This window comes from Apodemus sylvaticus, chromosome X, assembly GCF_947179515.1.
Source record: "Apodemus sylvaticus chromosome X, mApoSyl1.1, whole genome shotgun sequence".
NCBI classification, from domain to species: Eukaryota; Metazoa; Chordata; class Mammalia; order Rodentia; family Muridae; genus Apodemus; species Apodemus sylvaticus.
The window spans coordinates 122,042,678-122,058,131 of NC_067495.1; the positions used below are offsets into that span (position 1 = coordinate 122,042,678).

The 15,454-nt window shown below is 34.1% G+C and overlaps 1 protein-coding gene across 3 annotated transcripts in view; it reads right to left on the bottom strand.

Moving 5' to 3' along the window:
* The window catches only part of Tenm1 (teneurin transmembrane protein 1), a 576,328-nt gene that overhangs the window by 335,825 nt on the left and 225,049 nt on the right, over positions 1 to 15,454 (bottom strand). For all 3 annotated transcript variants that reach the window (XM_052170726.1, XM_052170727.1, XM_052170725.1), the window contains exon 5: positions 4,999 to 5,237. In XM_052170726.1, coding sequence (XP_052026686.1) covers positions 4,999 to 5,237 — 239 coding nt within the window. The remainder of the gene's footprint in view (positions 1 to 4,998; positions 5,238 to 15,454) is intronic.

Below are 15,454 nucleotides of genomic sequence, written 5' to 3' on the forward strand. Positions count from 1 at the left end.
CTGATATTTGCTTGGTGATGTAAGCCCGTCCCATTCTGCATGCTCTATATGAAAATGTAGTCTCATTTCTGAAGTGTAAAGTACTTTAGCATGTCATCTGTTTAATGATAACTTAGCAGTGTATGCGATATAGGTCTAAAAATATCTACATACCGTGTGTGTGTGTGTGTGTGTGTGTGTGTGCATCAAGATGGGCAGAAATTATTTGAAGTCCATATGTTTCTTGAGAAATATTTCATCTGAATTTGTCCTAATTGACTTTTGCTATGGTAAAATTTCTTAAGCCCATAAAATTTCTAAATTTCCAAACCACTGTCCACACGTTTTTTATTATGCCCTCTAGTGGGTACTTATCTGTGTCACAGAGTCCAATTTTAAGATTCTCTTTAGCCTAAGAAGTACTTAGTAGGGTGACTATGTATCCTTCCTTGTGAAATAGTTGCTACTTAACATGTACTTTCCACACATGCACACACAAACATGACCACAAATATATACAAACACACAAGTACATGAATAAAATTATTCCTGTGTGACAGATATCTAGACAATGTTTTAGAAGACTTAGGAAAGAAAAAAAAAAAACAAGGTCATGTCAGGTTATTGTAAATTAATGTTCATTACACTAACCTCAGTTCAAATTAATAATGCTCACAATAATCCAGTTCCACCAACAGTAATAACCAATCTTTAAGTAGAACTTCTAAGCATTATCAATTGTGCTTTTGCATGCTATGACTCATTTAATTATAAAGGAAATCCTTATGGATGTATTACCCATATTTCTATTTTTTCTAGATAAACTTAAGCAGATATATTAATGAATTGGCTAGTATTAAAAGATTTTGGTAAACATAAAATATTAAAAAATATTACATGAGGGGTCTTTTTATATTTAAATTTCATGGGAAAGTATCTCCATTTTAAAATTTCTACATTAAAACAATATATGATCTTGAATTTTTATAAAACCAGGACATCCCATGTCACATTTAATTGCTTCCTTCTAGTGAGGTATAGAAATTTTGGCTCACAAATTGTGGGCAAAAGGAACACATCTCACTCCCCATGACTCCATCATTTTCATCACATTCTTATTGCACCATAATAATAGACATAGAAATTAGGGCAATTTGGGCAAAAGAAAGCATTAAAATAAGGTCTTACACAAATTTTGCTGTGAAGAAAAATACAAAGTAGTCCTTTGACTCCCTAGAATAGTTTTGTTCATAAATATAGTTAAAAGAATTGAACTGAAGAATTTATCTTTCCTAATTCTATATGGCTAATATCCATCTGATTAACATTTCATACTTGGGCTAGATAGTGTGTCATGATATCATTTATAGAATTTAATGTTTTAATATCTACAGTTTGGACACTATCTGAAACTCTTAAAGGTGGAATGAATCGTTGCTAATTTCATGGCAAAATCAAAAGAATCATCCATGTCATTAACTGATGATACTGGGTCTGAAAGCTAGAAATTTTTTTCCCAATTTGTTCAGTGCAGCAGCCCATTTGACCCCTGTTACAATGTATTCATGATTTCCTATTGCCTGTGAGTTTCTATTCTTGCTTATTGAAATTGCTGACTCTGTAGAAATTTGATCAAAACATCAAAGATTACAGAGAAGCCGTGTTTGTGCCCTTCAAACCATTGATGTAGTGCCTTAACCTCGCCTTCTCTTGATGCCTTGCATATGGTCATCTGTCTTCCTGACTACTACTTCATATGGCTTATTTGTAAATTCAAGCAAATGTGCTTCTGACTGGCACTGATACATCACTGATGCCAAAATAGCAGAGAGGATGAAGCATAAGGACATATTTTTTGATTCAGATGGAAAATATTTCAGATTTATGAGAAAGTCCTGACAATAACCTTTCCATGATATCTTCATATAATCAGTAGCTCTCCATAGCTCGCTTTACCAAATTTTATGACTTCAAAACTTATTCAAAGGAATTATTTTCTTGCTGACTTAGAAGGTATAGTGGGTAGATGTGAGGCTATAGCTGCTTGGCTGAACATCTCAACTCTAGCTTTTCACATACTCGATTTCTACTGCTTTCCAATGACCACTTACAGAGGCATTATGCACAGAACACCTATTGATGTCCCATTGATATTGATGTGATTTTCCCTGGTGGATTGAGGGCAACCCAGCATACAGTCATTAGTATGTAAAGGTTATGTATAATGGATAATAGAGGAAAATGAAATAGCAGAAAGGAATTTGCACGGGAAACAGAAAGCAGTAATAGTTTCAGTGAAAGATTTTCTAGTGTTATACAGCAAATACAAAAGGGATTGAAAAAAAAGACAACTCTTACAGGCCCCAAAAGAGTGGAGGGTGAAATGGTTTCATATTTTGAAGTATAATAGTGTTTTATTCCAACCACAGAAAGCCATTTAAAAATCATCTTATATAATATAGTTCTTATGTGGCATCTTTCACCTGAATGTGTGTTTATGAATGCTTATGTTACTTTCCTGAGATGGTCAGCAATAGGGCAGTAATAAGATAAATCCAGGAAGACAGGGCTTTTTTTTGTACTTGGTTTTGAACCTAAGGTCGCAAACATGCTAGGCAAGCATGCTATATAACACCCAGCTTTAGGCAGAAGTATTTGCTAATTTATCAAAGTTCAAGAAGAAAGTCACAAAGTTTACTGTAAGAAATCTCCTTTTCATTTCGTTATCTGTATTGGGGTAGCATCTTGGATGAAATAAGAAAACAACACAGCAAATATTTTCAAAAGATATCTCTTAACCAATTAAACCACTTAGTTCTACTTAGTTCTAAATTTTAAAACAGTCAGGTTGGTTTATTTAGTAAACTAGAACATTTACTTGTATGCTAAAAAGGAAGCAAGGGCTAATGTTAAAAAACATGTTTTATGAGTTTGCCCTGTCTTTAAACAAAAATGAACAATGAGCAATTTGCTTAACTATTTGGACCAAGGAATAAAAATAAGTGAAAATTAATATTTTACCATTATAATGTCTTCCTACATATATATCCCTTTCAAGTACTTTCATTTTTATTCATTCATTTATGTCTCCTCATAGTCCATGAGTAAATAGAGGTCTGAACAGATTAGATTCACTCATGGCAAGAGATATAGTCAGTAGCAGAAAATTTAACATCCATGCTCATAACTATTATAGTACGTTATCATCTGTTATGGTAAAACAATATTCAATATAAAACATTACTCCCTGAAATGACTAGTAAGAAAATAAAAAAGGTAAACCACTGAGTCTTATAATAAAATTTCTGACATAAGTATGACATATCATATATACTTAAAAGAAGTATAGATTTAACATAATGTGAACTTGTCATTAACACATTATCATATGATCTGAATTTATTTGTACTAAGGGCTCTATATATGTATAAACATTACTTCCATATAGTAAACTGAACAGAAACTAACACATATAACACCAAATTGATTTCATAATTCAGCAAGAACATTTTGAAGGGTCTTTATGGTACTGGAACATCTCAGATATTCCTTATTTTTATCTTTCTTTTAACACTTATTTACTGTGTTTGTGTGTGGACACGCATGCCATGTTATGTATGTGGAGATCATAGGACAACTTGTAGGCCAAAGTTCTCTCTTTCCACAAAATGGTTTCAGGGCATTTAGCTCTGATGTCTCTTCATGCTAAGCCATATTTCTGGTCCCTACTTCTTATTGTGAATGAGTTCATGATAAAATTTATTGGAATTGCAATAAGTCCTTATCCTTCCATCTCATCAAAAGTATTTCTCATCCAAGTCAATGTAAACTAAATAAACATAAAATGTAAGCATTGAGTGAAACATGATATATAAGAAATATTTGTGACACAGGAAAATATCCATGTTTAATAGAATATAGATTGCTTGATGGGAATTTCTAAACCAGAATCATAGAGGCCATCAGAGGCCATGTCTCTTTATTGCTGACATAATAGTAATTGTTTTTCAAAAGTTATCTGTTTACTTGCTTACATTCTATTGTTTTAGAGCTCCTAGAAAAACTGGATATGGGAAATCTTGGATTTGTTAACACTTTGAAAAATAGGAACCAAACAGGCATGCTTTGTTATTTACAGTTATGAGAAAATTTAAATCTTTTTTATTCACTTCTCAGAATCATATTTGTTATATCTTAGTGAATAATTCTGCTTCAGTTGGGAAATGAAATTTCAGGTTAAACCTGAAAAAAGTTGCTAATGATGTGCCTAGATAGATTTTGTTCATCAGAATATTCTATCTATTCTTGGAATAAGGTTTTCAAAAAGCACATATCTTATAGTATTTACATTTTAAACTGGCAGAACCACTGACGTGCATAAATTAATATTCAGTCAAAATAAAATGCCATCCAGAAAAATCAATAGAATTTTCTATTAAGTGTGGGTGACTTTAATCAGAGTGACTGAAGAACATTTTTTCTCTTAAAAGACTGTATATAATTATCCTCCCAAGCTTAAGAACCACTTTCCAACTTTCTTATGAAATTAAGGTTGTATGGTTTGCTTTCTATGAATTTGTGGGAAGACATTGTGCACTAAATTTTATGAAAGCTCTCAAATAAGTATTTCTTTAATGAAATTAGTACCTGAAGATTCAATAGCCATATTACTATGCACCTATAATTTAAGAAGCTACTGTGGATTAGTACTTATGACTTTTAATGATAAAACCATAACAACCAGTTAATTGAAAGGAACATGGCTAACTCCATTACATTAACTGCAGTCAATAAGACTGTGTTAGTACAAATATTTCTTCTCAAAGAGTGCTCCTTTCACACCAACAACAGTACTTATGGTTAGGGATGAAAAAAATGCCTAACTAGAAACCCGTTTGTTATTACAGCAGTTAGCTATTCTATAAATTTGTACATCCCAGTATTGAGAGTGAATTCCTACCCCACTGCAAACAAAACAAGCAGGTTAAAAAAAACTGGTATATAGAATAAAGGGCTTACCAATTACATAGGCTAGTAACAAGGCCAAAGTCACTGTGATTGCAGTGGCGCTCAAGGCAGTGCACTTCCAATTGCAGCATCTATAAGGTTTGTTAAAAGTGAAGGCAGGTCGGGAAAAGGTGCTTCGAGGCAGTGGCCTGGGTGGTGGTGAGTAGACAGTATTGGATGTCAGAGGGTAGTTCTGACTGGCTGCACTGAAGATAGCAGAAGAACCAGATCCGTGTTTGAACAGGAAATGCCTAATAGGGAAAACAGAAACGTTTACCAGAGCAAATTGCTACAATCCCACAAACATTACTGATTTCAAACTACCATGCTATGTATGCCAAATCTCATGAGACCAAAAAAGGGCTAGACAATTTTTTAATTAGATATTTTCTTCATTTACATTTCAAATGTTATCACCTTTTATGATTTGCCTTGGAAACCCCCCCTATCCCAAGCTCCCTCTCCCTACTCGCCAGCCCACCCATTTCCACTTTCCTGTCCTGGCATTCCCCTACACTGGGGCATCAAGCCTTCACAGGACCAAGGGCCTAGCCTCCCAATGATGGCTGACAAGTCCATCCTCTGCTACATATGCAGCTAGAGCCATAGGTCCCTCAATGTGTACTCTTTGGTTGGTGGTTTAGTCCCTGGGAGTTCTGGGGGTACTGGTTGGTTGATTTTTTTTTTCTTATGGGGTTGCAAACCCCTTCAGCTCCTTCAGTCCTTTCTCTAATTTCCCCATTGAGGACACCATGCTCAGTATGTAACTCAGAGTTAGCTGAATTTTATTTGGTATCTTTGCCATTTCTTTCTCCTCCTTGTCTTCTGTGTCCCTCTGTCTCCTTCACTCCCTCCTTTCCTTCCTTCCTTCCTTCCTTCCTTCCTTCCTTCCTTCCTTCCTTCCTTCCTTCCTTCCTTCCTTTTTTCCTTCCTTTCTTCTTTCTATTTTTGCTGACAATTCAGTGTTGCTCTTCAAGATTTGATATTTGCAATGCTTTTCTCATTTATAAATCATGATTCTTAAGAGCTGACTGCATTGTACCATCACATTTTGCTAATTAGAACATTCTAGATATCAGTGTTATCTTTGCTGAGATTCAATAAATGCAATCAATCATGCAACACCCCCATCCAAATATAGAACAATTTCATAACTCCAGGAATTCTCACTTATTTTTTCGAAGCAAATTTTCACCTTCATTCCCAGAGACAAATTCAATTCTACAGTTTATTACCAGACATTCATTATGCCTGCATGGAACTTCATACAAATGGACTAATGATCCTATTATATTATATTCTTACAGGGTGATCAAAGGTTGCTCATTATTGTTATAACTGATCTTCACAAAGAGTAGTGATGTATTCATAAGTCAGGACTTGAGAAAAACATATATATGTATTTTGTCCCTATAATCTACCCTTAGTAGGTGCTAAGTGCCATGTGTTCTATTGTATATTCATCACTGCATTCATTTTTTACTTGTGTGAAATAGGCTATGCTATCTTCCTCAGTGAACATTTAAGATCGAGAAGACAAACACAGATTAAACAACTTGTTTCACTTGCCACACAAGTGACAGAGCTAGAATCAGCATACAGGGTATCCAGGCTTCAAAGTCCTGAATCTTAAGCACTCTACTGTGCCCTCTGTGGCAGTAAAATGCACTGCTAAACAAAGCACATTCTGGTGCTGCATTTTAATGGATAGTATAAAACCTCTCAGTAAGTGAAAAGTCAACATCACCTTGCAACATATGCCCAAATGCATACGTTTCATTTCCAGCTTCCACAATGCAAGGAAAAGAAACATCTGCATTTAAAGAACTCCAACAGCTCTACGAGCCAGTTGATGAAAAATGTTGGCAATTGGGAATTTTGCTTGAGTATCATGAAGGTTAACTGTTTTTCTAGAAGGCTGGGTTTCTGAATGATATTGAGATTCCTGTATATTTCTAGAGGGCAATTTAATATTATATACCAAGATATTTTAAATATACATTTGCTTACATAATAATTATGCTTGTAGGAGTTTTTCTTCAGGAAATGATGTTTATGACAATTTATTTTAAAACTTATTCATTACAGTGATATTTATAATAGCGAAAATAAACTACTCATATCCCTAATAATTGGTAGTTCATTAAGCAATTTTAAAAACACATGACTTACAGACAGTACAAATTGTGCTATAAACACATTTATTCACTAAGAAAAAAGTTTTCATATAGTACTAAGGGAAAAGACCCAGGCTTCAAAACATAAAATATCATTTTTTAAAATAAAAAGATATGATATTCATAGGTAAAACAGTAATTTATTTTTAGAAAGTATGGATATTTTATTAATGAAAAATTTCTTGATCTCATATCAGTTTTATAGCTAAAATTAAAAGGTTATTATTGGGTAAATTTTCTAGTTTCCTCTTTATCTGAAGAGGTCAGCTTCCAAGTTAGTTTTTATAAATGTATTAGTTTGACCTTTGTATGTATTTGAGGTTGGAACTATTATCTTACTCTATAGATGACAAAAGTTAAGTACAAGTGATAACTGATAATTTTTATAACACTAACATAAAATATTATACCCTTTTATATTCATTACAATCTTATCGCAATGTTTATGTCCCTTTTACAGATGAGAAAACAAAACAACAAGAAGCAGAAACCAGCCCATGGTTCCATTACCAATAAGTGGTGATGTGCACTTTTGATCTCTGGAGCCATTTCTATCAGACAATAAGTGTACTGGGATTATGCAGCTCCTGAAAACCATTAAGATTTTAATGTAGGTGTCTGTTAAAGTACAGAAGAAGCACATTTTGTGCTGAATTCGGCATGTAGGCTTTCAATAGAGCTTTATTACTTTTCCCTTTGGCTTAATGAGAAGAATGTGAGAATGGCACCTATAGATTCAGAAAATTGGAAGGAACTTCCTTACAAATCATCTAGTAGCCCAATGTCCTCATTTTTCAACGAGAATAACTGGAACCTAAAGAATAAAAGTGACTTACTGAAGTAACAGCTAGTTAATATTGTAGATCAAACTGGTATTGGATATTTCCAACTTAATATATCTCCATTGTCTGATGTTATCAGGGATACTAGTCCTCAGTAGAAATGCATCATGGTCTAATAACCTATGTTAACTGACTCAATAAAGAATCACTATCAGTTCAAACCATGTTACAGAATGTATGTGTATTCTTTTGTTTGTATTTGTGCTGCTTTGTTCTTTGTTAACTTGGACCAAGCTGACATTATCGGGAAAGAGGGAGCCTCAGTTAGGAATTTTGCCTCCATCATACTGGCATGTAGATGAGTGTACGGGATATTTTGATTGATGATGGATATGGGAGTGCCTAGACCACTCTGCACTGGTGATCCTAGATGGTGTTAAGAAAGCATGATGGACGAGCCAAGGGGAACAAGAAGTAACTGTTTTCCTCCAGGGCTTTTACTTTGGTTTCCCTCATGTTCTACCTTGAGCTCCCTCACTGATAAAAGTACAAAGTGAAAGTTGCATTTGGTTGGTGTTTTTAGCACAGCAATAGAAACCCTAGTCAACACAAAACATTCATACCAAACTGGGTGGTATTCCATTACAGATATGGCCATGTGTTTTGAGGAGGATTGTGGTAGCATATGAACTTGAGGCTGAAAAAGACATTGGATACTCAGAGCTCAGTGGACTCTTGACTGTGGGTTCTTGGAAGGCAAGATTTTTGAGCAATGCGATAATATAAGCCTGTCTCATGGAGCTTCAGAGGCAAGAAAAGATTCTTTCAGGACCTTTAATTAATACTCTAATTCTGGTCTGCTGGAGCTGAAGAATTTTCTGTGATTATCAAGAGACTATAACTACAAAAGTAAAACCTTTGTTTTGCCTGAACAATTGAGCTTGTCTGCTGGGTCATAATATGCTGTGATTGAGAGACCAGTACCATTTCTCTGGAAGTGTTTCCTCAGGATCAGCAAATGGTAGCTGTAGTTTAGATTTGGCCAAAGCTGTACCCTGTGCTGATAGCTGAACCAGGTATTGTGTACATTTCCTAGAGCTTACTGGTTTTGAAGGCATGAAGGGTCATGGAAAGCAGCTGGGATTTGGCACTGAGAAGCCATTGGTGAAGGTGAATTCTCAGTTTTTATGAAGACTGCAGCATATTGAAAATGCCAATACCATGGGATGACTGCCAAGGACATTGCGGAGTAGAGCTGGCCTGAGTCTCCAACAAGCTGTGTGTGCTGCCAACAGCTGAATGGAGAAATGAATCCTCTTGGGACCTGGAAGATCATGATTCCCTGATATATGATACTGAAGTTTACACTATTGGACTTTGGTTCTGCCTTGGTTAACACCTCCCACCCCCTGAAATAAGAAAGTATATAACTTGGATTTTGATTTTATAGGAGGTCACACTTGAGAGACTTTGAACTTGTAGAGAAAGCCTGGGGTATTTGAGAGACTGGATATTTTAAGATATTGGGATATTTTAAAGACACTGAATATTTTTAAAGACTGTGGGGCTTTGGAATGCTTTATACTGTGATATTGATATTAATTTGAGATCTTAGAGGTAAGGTTAAAAGGCAATAAATTAATAAGCAGAATGACAAGGGGTCAATTTTGTTGTTTTATTTATTTATTTATTTTTCACCATGACATAAGACAGAGTCATCTGAGAAGAGGGAAGCACAATTGAGAAAATGTCTCCATGAGACTGAACTAGGTGTAAGTCTATACAGAAATTTCATAATTGATGATGGATACCAGGCCATTCTGGGCAGTATCAACCCTGGGCTGGTGGTCTTGGAAGGTATAAGAAAGCGGGCTAGAAAAGGGGAAATCATTTGAAATGTAAATAAAAAATATATCGAATAAAAAAAAAAGAAAGCAGAATATGCAAGCCATGGTGAGCTAGCCAGTAAGGAGCATTCATCTATGTTTCTGCCTCAGTTCTTGCCCTGATTTCTCTCAATGATGGACTATGAGGTGGAAGGATAAAATGAACTAAATCCTCTTACCTCCAAGTTGCTTCTTCATAATTGTTTTTTAGTGCAACAATAGTAATTCAACCCAAGATACTCATGATCCAAATTCTGGTAGTTCTACTTGCACAAGTACTCTGTTCTCTGAGCCTTCTTTTGCATGCCATATGTTCTTATAGCCTCTTTGAAAGGCAAATTATTTTGGCTGAATGGGCAAAGTCACAGGACAAGCTACCCTTCAGGAGATAAAAGAAGTATTGCTGTTTCTAAAGGGTATCTAATTCATCTCAATAATGAAATAATGGAGACATGTTATATAAATAGCAATAAGAGAAAATATATTTTATTAGAAAAGTGACCCATACCATTGTGTTAGTTTCATGTAATTGTACTTCCTCTTTTAGGTATTTAAATAAACTGTTACTTAGTGATTGAGATTTCCTCAATGCCAGAGACCTCTCCCAGCCAGAATTTTCCTCATTGGTCATTAAATTTACTAACGAGTAAGAAATGGAACAATTTATGAGCAATACAGTAGTGTAGCCTTATTAGCCTCCCACCTCTACCCTTTGACTATTTTGAGATAATAAAGTGTCACAGACATATAACTAATCCTATATAGCATCTTTCTGATATACTTTTATGAGCTAAAGGGAAAACCCAGGAGTACAGACCTTTTTATCTAATGTTTGAAGATAAAAACTCTTCAATCTTTTGCATATTTATGAAGAACAACAATTGGATTTTCAAGACAATGTAAGTGGCCCAATATACTAGATATTGATTTAGTTTGGTATATCATTAAGAGATAGAAGAAAGAGAGAGAATTTTTGGCTATTATGATGGCAATTACAAGCAATAATCAATATCCCTGAGCACTGTAATTTCATCTGATGTACACCAAAGAATTTCCAAATGCAGTTTCATAAGTAAAATATTACATCTTAATGAATAAATTCAACAGTCACAGCAGAGCAGCATTTAAACTAATTCATGTTTGAGTGGAATCCAAATCACAGTCCTCAGTGAGAGCAGATAATAAAATAAGTTTGTATACTAAGGTTCTTGTTTTCTTATTAACCAGCTCAGCCTAAGAGTATGCTAAAAGTGATCTCTACTGTGGTGTGTATCCTGAGAAACAGCAATATAAATGGTGTGTATTGTCATTAGCTTTGCAGGTCATTGTGGAAAGTGAAACTGGTACCTAATGTGTTTTCATAGTCCTTGAAAAAAAAGTAGGAGCATAAAGACAAATGCACAGTGCTAGACTTCAGCTATGTGCTCATAAAATCAGATCATCTGTCTACACACATTGCATTTTCCCTCAGGTCCCGAGGATATACTAAAATGTTGTTATCAATTTCATACAATTGGGTTTCTTTTCTGCCACAGAGCAAATGATGAAAATGCAGTTCAAGAGTTTACATGTAAGTACTGCTTCTTTTTGCATCTGTTTTAATATTCAAGTTTGAATTTAAAAAAGGAAAGTAAGATATTACCAAAGGAAATGGGAACATAAGGAAATTGGAAAAAAAAATCTTCAAGACTGATGAGACCCAGTCGTGGTAAATGGGAGTATCATAAATGCTCCTGTATGGATTTTAAAATCATCGATAAAAGGGTGAAAATGAACTCTTTTAAGCCCTTATACTACATAATTCTGAAGGTATCTGTTAGCATTAAATAATGTGATTTAATATGGCACTTAAAATTCTACAGGAAATAGGCAGAAATCTACAGCTTTTAAACAACAGATACATAAATAACCAATAGTTTTTCTCTTTTATATCTTGTAAACATTCTTATGAGACACATCTAAGCCTGTTTTACTGTAGCTATAAGCATTTGGATCACTTCTTTTTCCCAGAGAAGCAGATTCCCTTTGTTTCTAGTGAAAGTGAAGTTGATTTAAAAAAATTATGAGTAGACCTAAATTACAATTGGATGGGATAGCAAAATTTAGTTCCATATTTTAAGTTATTAAATGTAGTTTGGTGATAAACATCTAAATCACATGACATAAATTTGTCATCTTAAAAATTTTAAATTATGTAGTTTACTACTATTAAGTCCTTTGTGAGAAGTTTCTAGAATCACTTTCCTCTAAAATTGGAAGCATTATTTGCCAATTAAACGACCCTTTTCCCCAGCACCCATCATTCCCCTATTTATAGGATTTTGACTACTTTACCATTGAGGAAATATACAGTATTTATATTTTCATAACTAGAGCATTTCACTTAACATGACTTCTTTAAGATTCATTCATTTTGCAGCATGTGACAACATGTCCTTCTGTTTTAAGGCCAAATAATATTCCACTGTATATAAAAATACATTTTCTTTATCAATACTGAGGGTACTTCTCTCTTGGCTATTTGGAATAGTCCTTCTGTGAAAACAAGACAACTAACATCTCTTTCATGTCTGGGTTTAGTTGATTTGGATACACACCCAAAGGAAGCATTATGGGATCATATGGTACTTTTTTTTTTCCTGAGAAACTTACATGTTACTTTTCCATAGAAGCTTATAAGTACCACTAACAGTGCACAAAGTTTTCGGTTTAGTACATGTTTACTATTATCTCTTCAATGTTTAATATTGTGGTCTATTTTTATTTTTCAGGTTTACTTATTTTACTTTATGTGTGTGTTTGTTTTGGCTCTATGTGTGTATAGGCACCATGCACATGTCCGGTGCTTTCAGAGGTCAAAAGAGCACTTCTCAACTGCTAGGACTAAAGTTACAGATTGGTGGGTGAGCTGCCTGCTGTGGGTTTTGGTTCCCTGGAAAAGCAGCAAGTGTTCTTAACTACTGTGCTATTTTTCCAGTCCTTGGGCTTCTGTTTTGATAATAGTCTTATTAATGTGGATTTTACTTGTATTTCTGTGATTGTACATCATTCCACATGTATTTTGGGATTTTGTTCACTGTCTTTGGAGAAATATGTATTCAATCTAATGGTTCAAAAAACACATATAAAAAGACAAGAAAACAGTATTTTGAGTCAGCTCCGTTTTCTTCTCTGCTGAGAAAATATCTAGAACTGATTGTGGAAAGTAGTTTCCATCTCAATACTCTGTTTTTCATTACTCCAATTTAGAATAAATACTCATAAAAGGTAATTATATAAATTTTCTTGAGCTTATTAGTATTATAAGTTTGAAAATGAAGTGGGGTAAATAATTTTATTCCTCTACTAGTGGTTACATCGAGGAGAATTTCATTTTTGTTTCTTATTCTTAATTCCAAATATTCAGATAAACTCTGTCCACATGTCCCCTGCAAATTTCATATGCCAGATATTGACAAACTTCTGTCCTTGTGTCATTTATAATTTAAAGTAGTTCTTACCAGTGTTTTTACAATTCCTATAGAATTCTTAATTTTGTGAATTTTAAATCTGAGCTAAATATCCATTCTCAGTAGCATTATTCTATGATCTTCATTATTATCGTGGTCGTTTTTGGATGAATTATTCTGTAAGAAGAAATATCTGCCCTGAATGTTAATGTTTCTCTGGTTACTTATCAGCTGAACACAGGAAGCATATTTTAGTTTTAAGGTCTCTAATGTCAGAAGTATATAAGAAAACATTAACACACTGGTTTGCAGGATGCCTTTGCTCCTTTTACAATGCTTTCCTTATGTTTATCAGAAACCACAGAGAAGCTTTACTTATGATACATCAACAATATGGCTGTCTAAATAAGACCTAACCAAGGACAGCATCAGTAGACATGCTAAAGTAGAAGGGGAAATCTTACAGGGCCAAAGTCTAGACAAAGGACTACAGACAACAAAGGAAGGCTAAAAGCAGGAGAAATAGTTTCTTCCCACGTGCAAAGAAGTACAACTGGTCAACCATGAATTCAAATATATATACAATACAAATGGGCTGAGCAGACTATATTTATATATTAATGTATATATACACTCAAATACACACATATAGCAATTACAGTAATAATTTTAAAAGAGGCTATTTATTCAAGAAAGAATAAGAGACACACAAGGAAGATTGGAAGGAGAAAGAAGTAGAGGCAATGATAAAATTATATTTTAACTTAAAAATATAAAAGCTAATGCTCTTAGTTCACTATGTAGAATGAAGCTTAAGGATTCTAAGGTAAATATAAGCAAGTATCTTTTGTTTTATCACATTGAAACGACTAAATATTTTCTTTTTAGTATAATGTAAACCTAGCAGATAAATTGATTCACAAGCTGGTAAAGTGGAGAACCACCTCTTGAAAATTGTGCTCAAATGTCTACATGTGAACTGTGGCAGGCATATGCATGTACATACATACAAAATTCACACATTAAATGGATAGATAGATGAAATAAAAAAGAAAGTTCATTCATATCTCAAATCTTGTGAGATATTTTGATAATGAAGGATTATTCTCAATAAAATTGCTAGTGATTTTTAAATATGCAATAATAATAGCAGGGCAAAGGATATTTAAGGAAAATTTTATTAGATGCTAGCTATTTGGGTATATTACATTATATTTTTATTACATTCTCATGATATCCCAATAATAGAGATAAAAACTATATTTTGTAGGTGAGGTGACCAAACCACCAGATACTAAGACTTTGTAAATTTCCTATCACCTCTCTTCTTTTTCTCTGTCCTGATACTCCTCTCAAATGCTAGATCAATCCTTTCCAGGATCATAACCCTCTCCTTACTTCTTCATGGGAGTCATTTGTTATGCTAATTGTGCCTTGGGTATTCAGAGCTTCTGGGCTAATTAAGGAGAGAGGTGATTGGAGAATGGGTGGAGGGAAGAAGGTTTATGGAACATATGGGGAGGGGGGAACTGGGAAAGGGGAAATCATTTGTAATGTAAACAAAGAATATAGAAAATAAAAATACATAATAAAAAATTTCCTAAGATTACACAACTGGTAAATTATTGAGTCTAATATTAACTTCAGTTTGGTTGAGTAGTACAAAATGACCTACATGGGAGTAGGTATGTCTTTGTTTTACATTGTAGTTTATTCTTACAATCTGAAAAATATGCAACAACAAAAACAGGTGTTCAGTGAACATTTTAAAATTTATGTATGAGTCTTGAAACTCAGTGATTGTGGATATACTAGCTCTCAATATAACTCATAATGCTAAGCTTTGAGAACTGTTTAGAATATATTCTGCTCATATTCACCTTTCCTTCAGTCTCCCTTATCCAGGTCCTGTTTCCTACTCACTCATTTTTTGTCTTCTTTTTGATTAAGCCAATACAGTACAGCTTGTACTGCCAACAGGCTTTTGAATGTGTGCCCTTTCTCTGAAGCATGGTCAACGTGCCACAAGCTGAGTTATTTCATATTTTTAATTTAATGTATACTTTTCATATAATATATTCTGATCATTGTTACCCCTCTTCCCAAATCCTCTCAGAACTTCCTCACTTCCACACCCACTCAAAATCATAACTTTTCTTTATCTCCCTCATTAG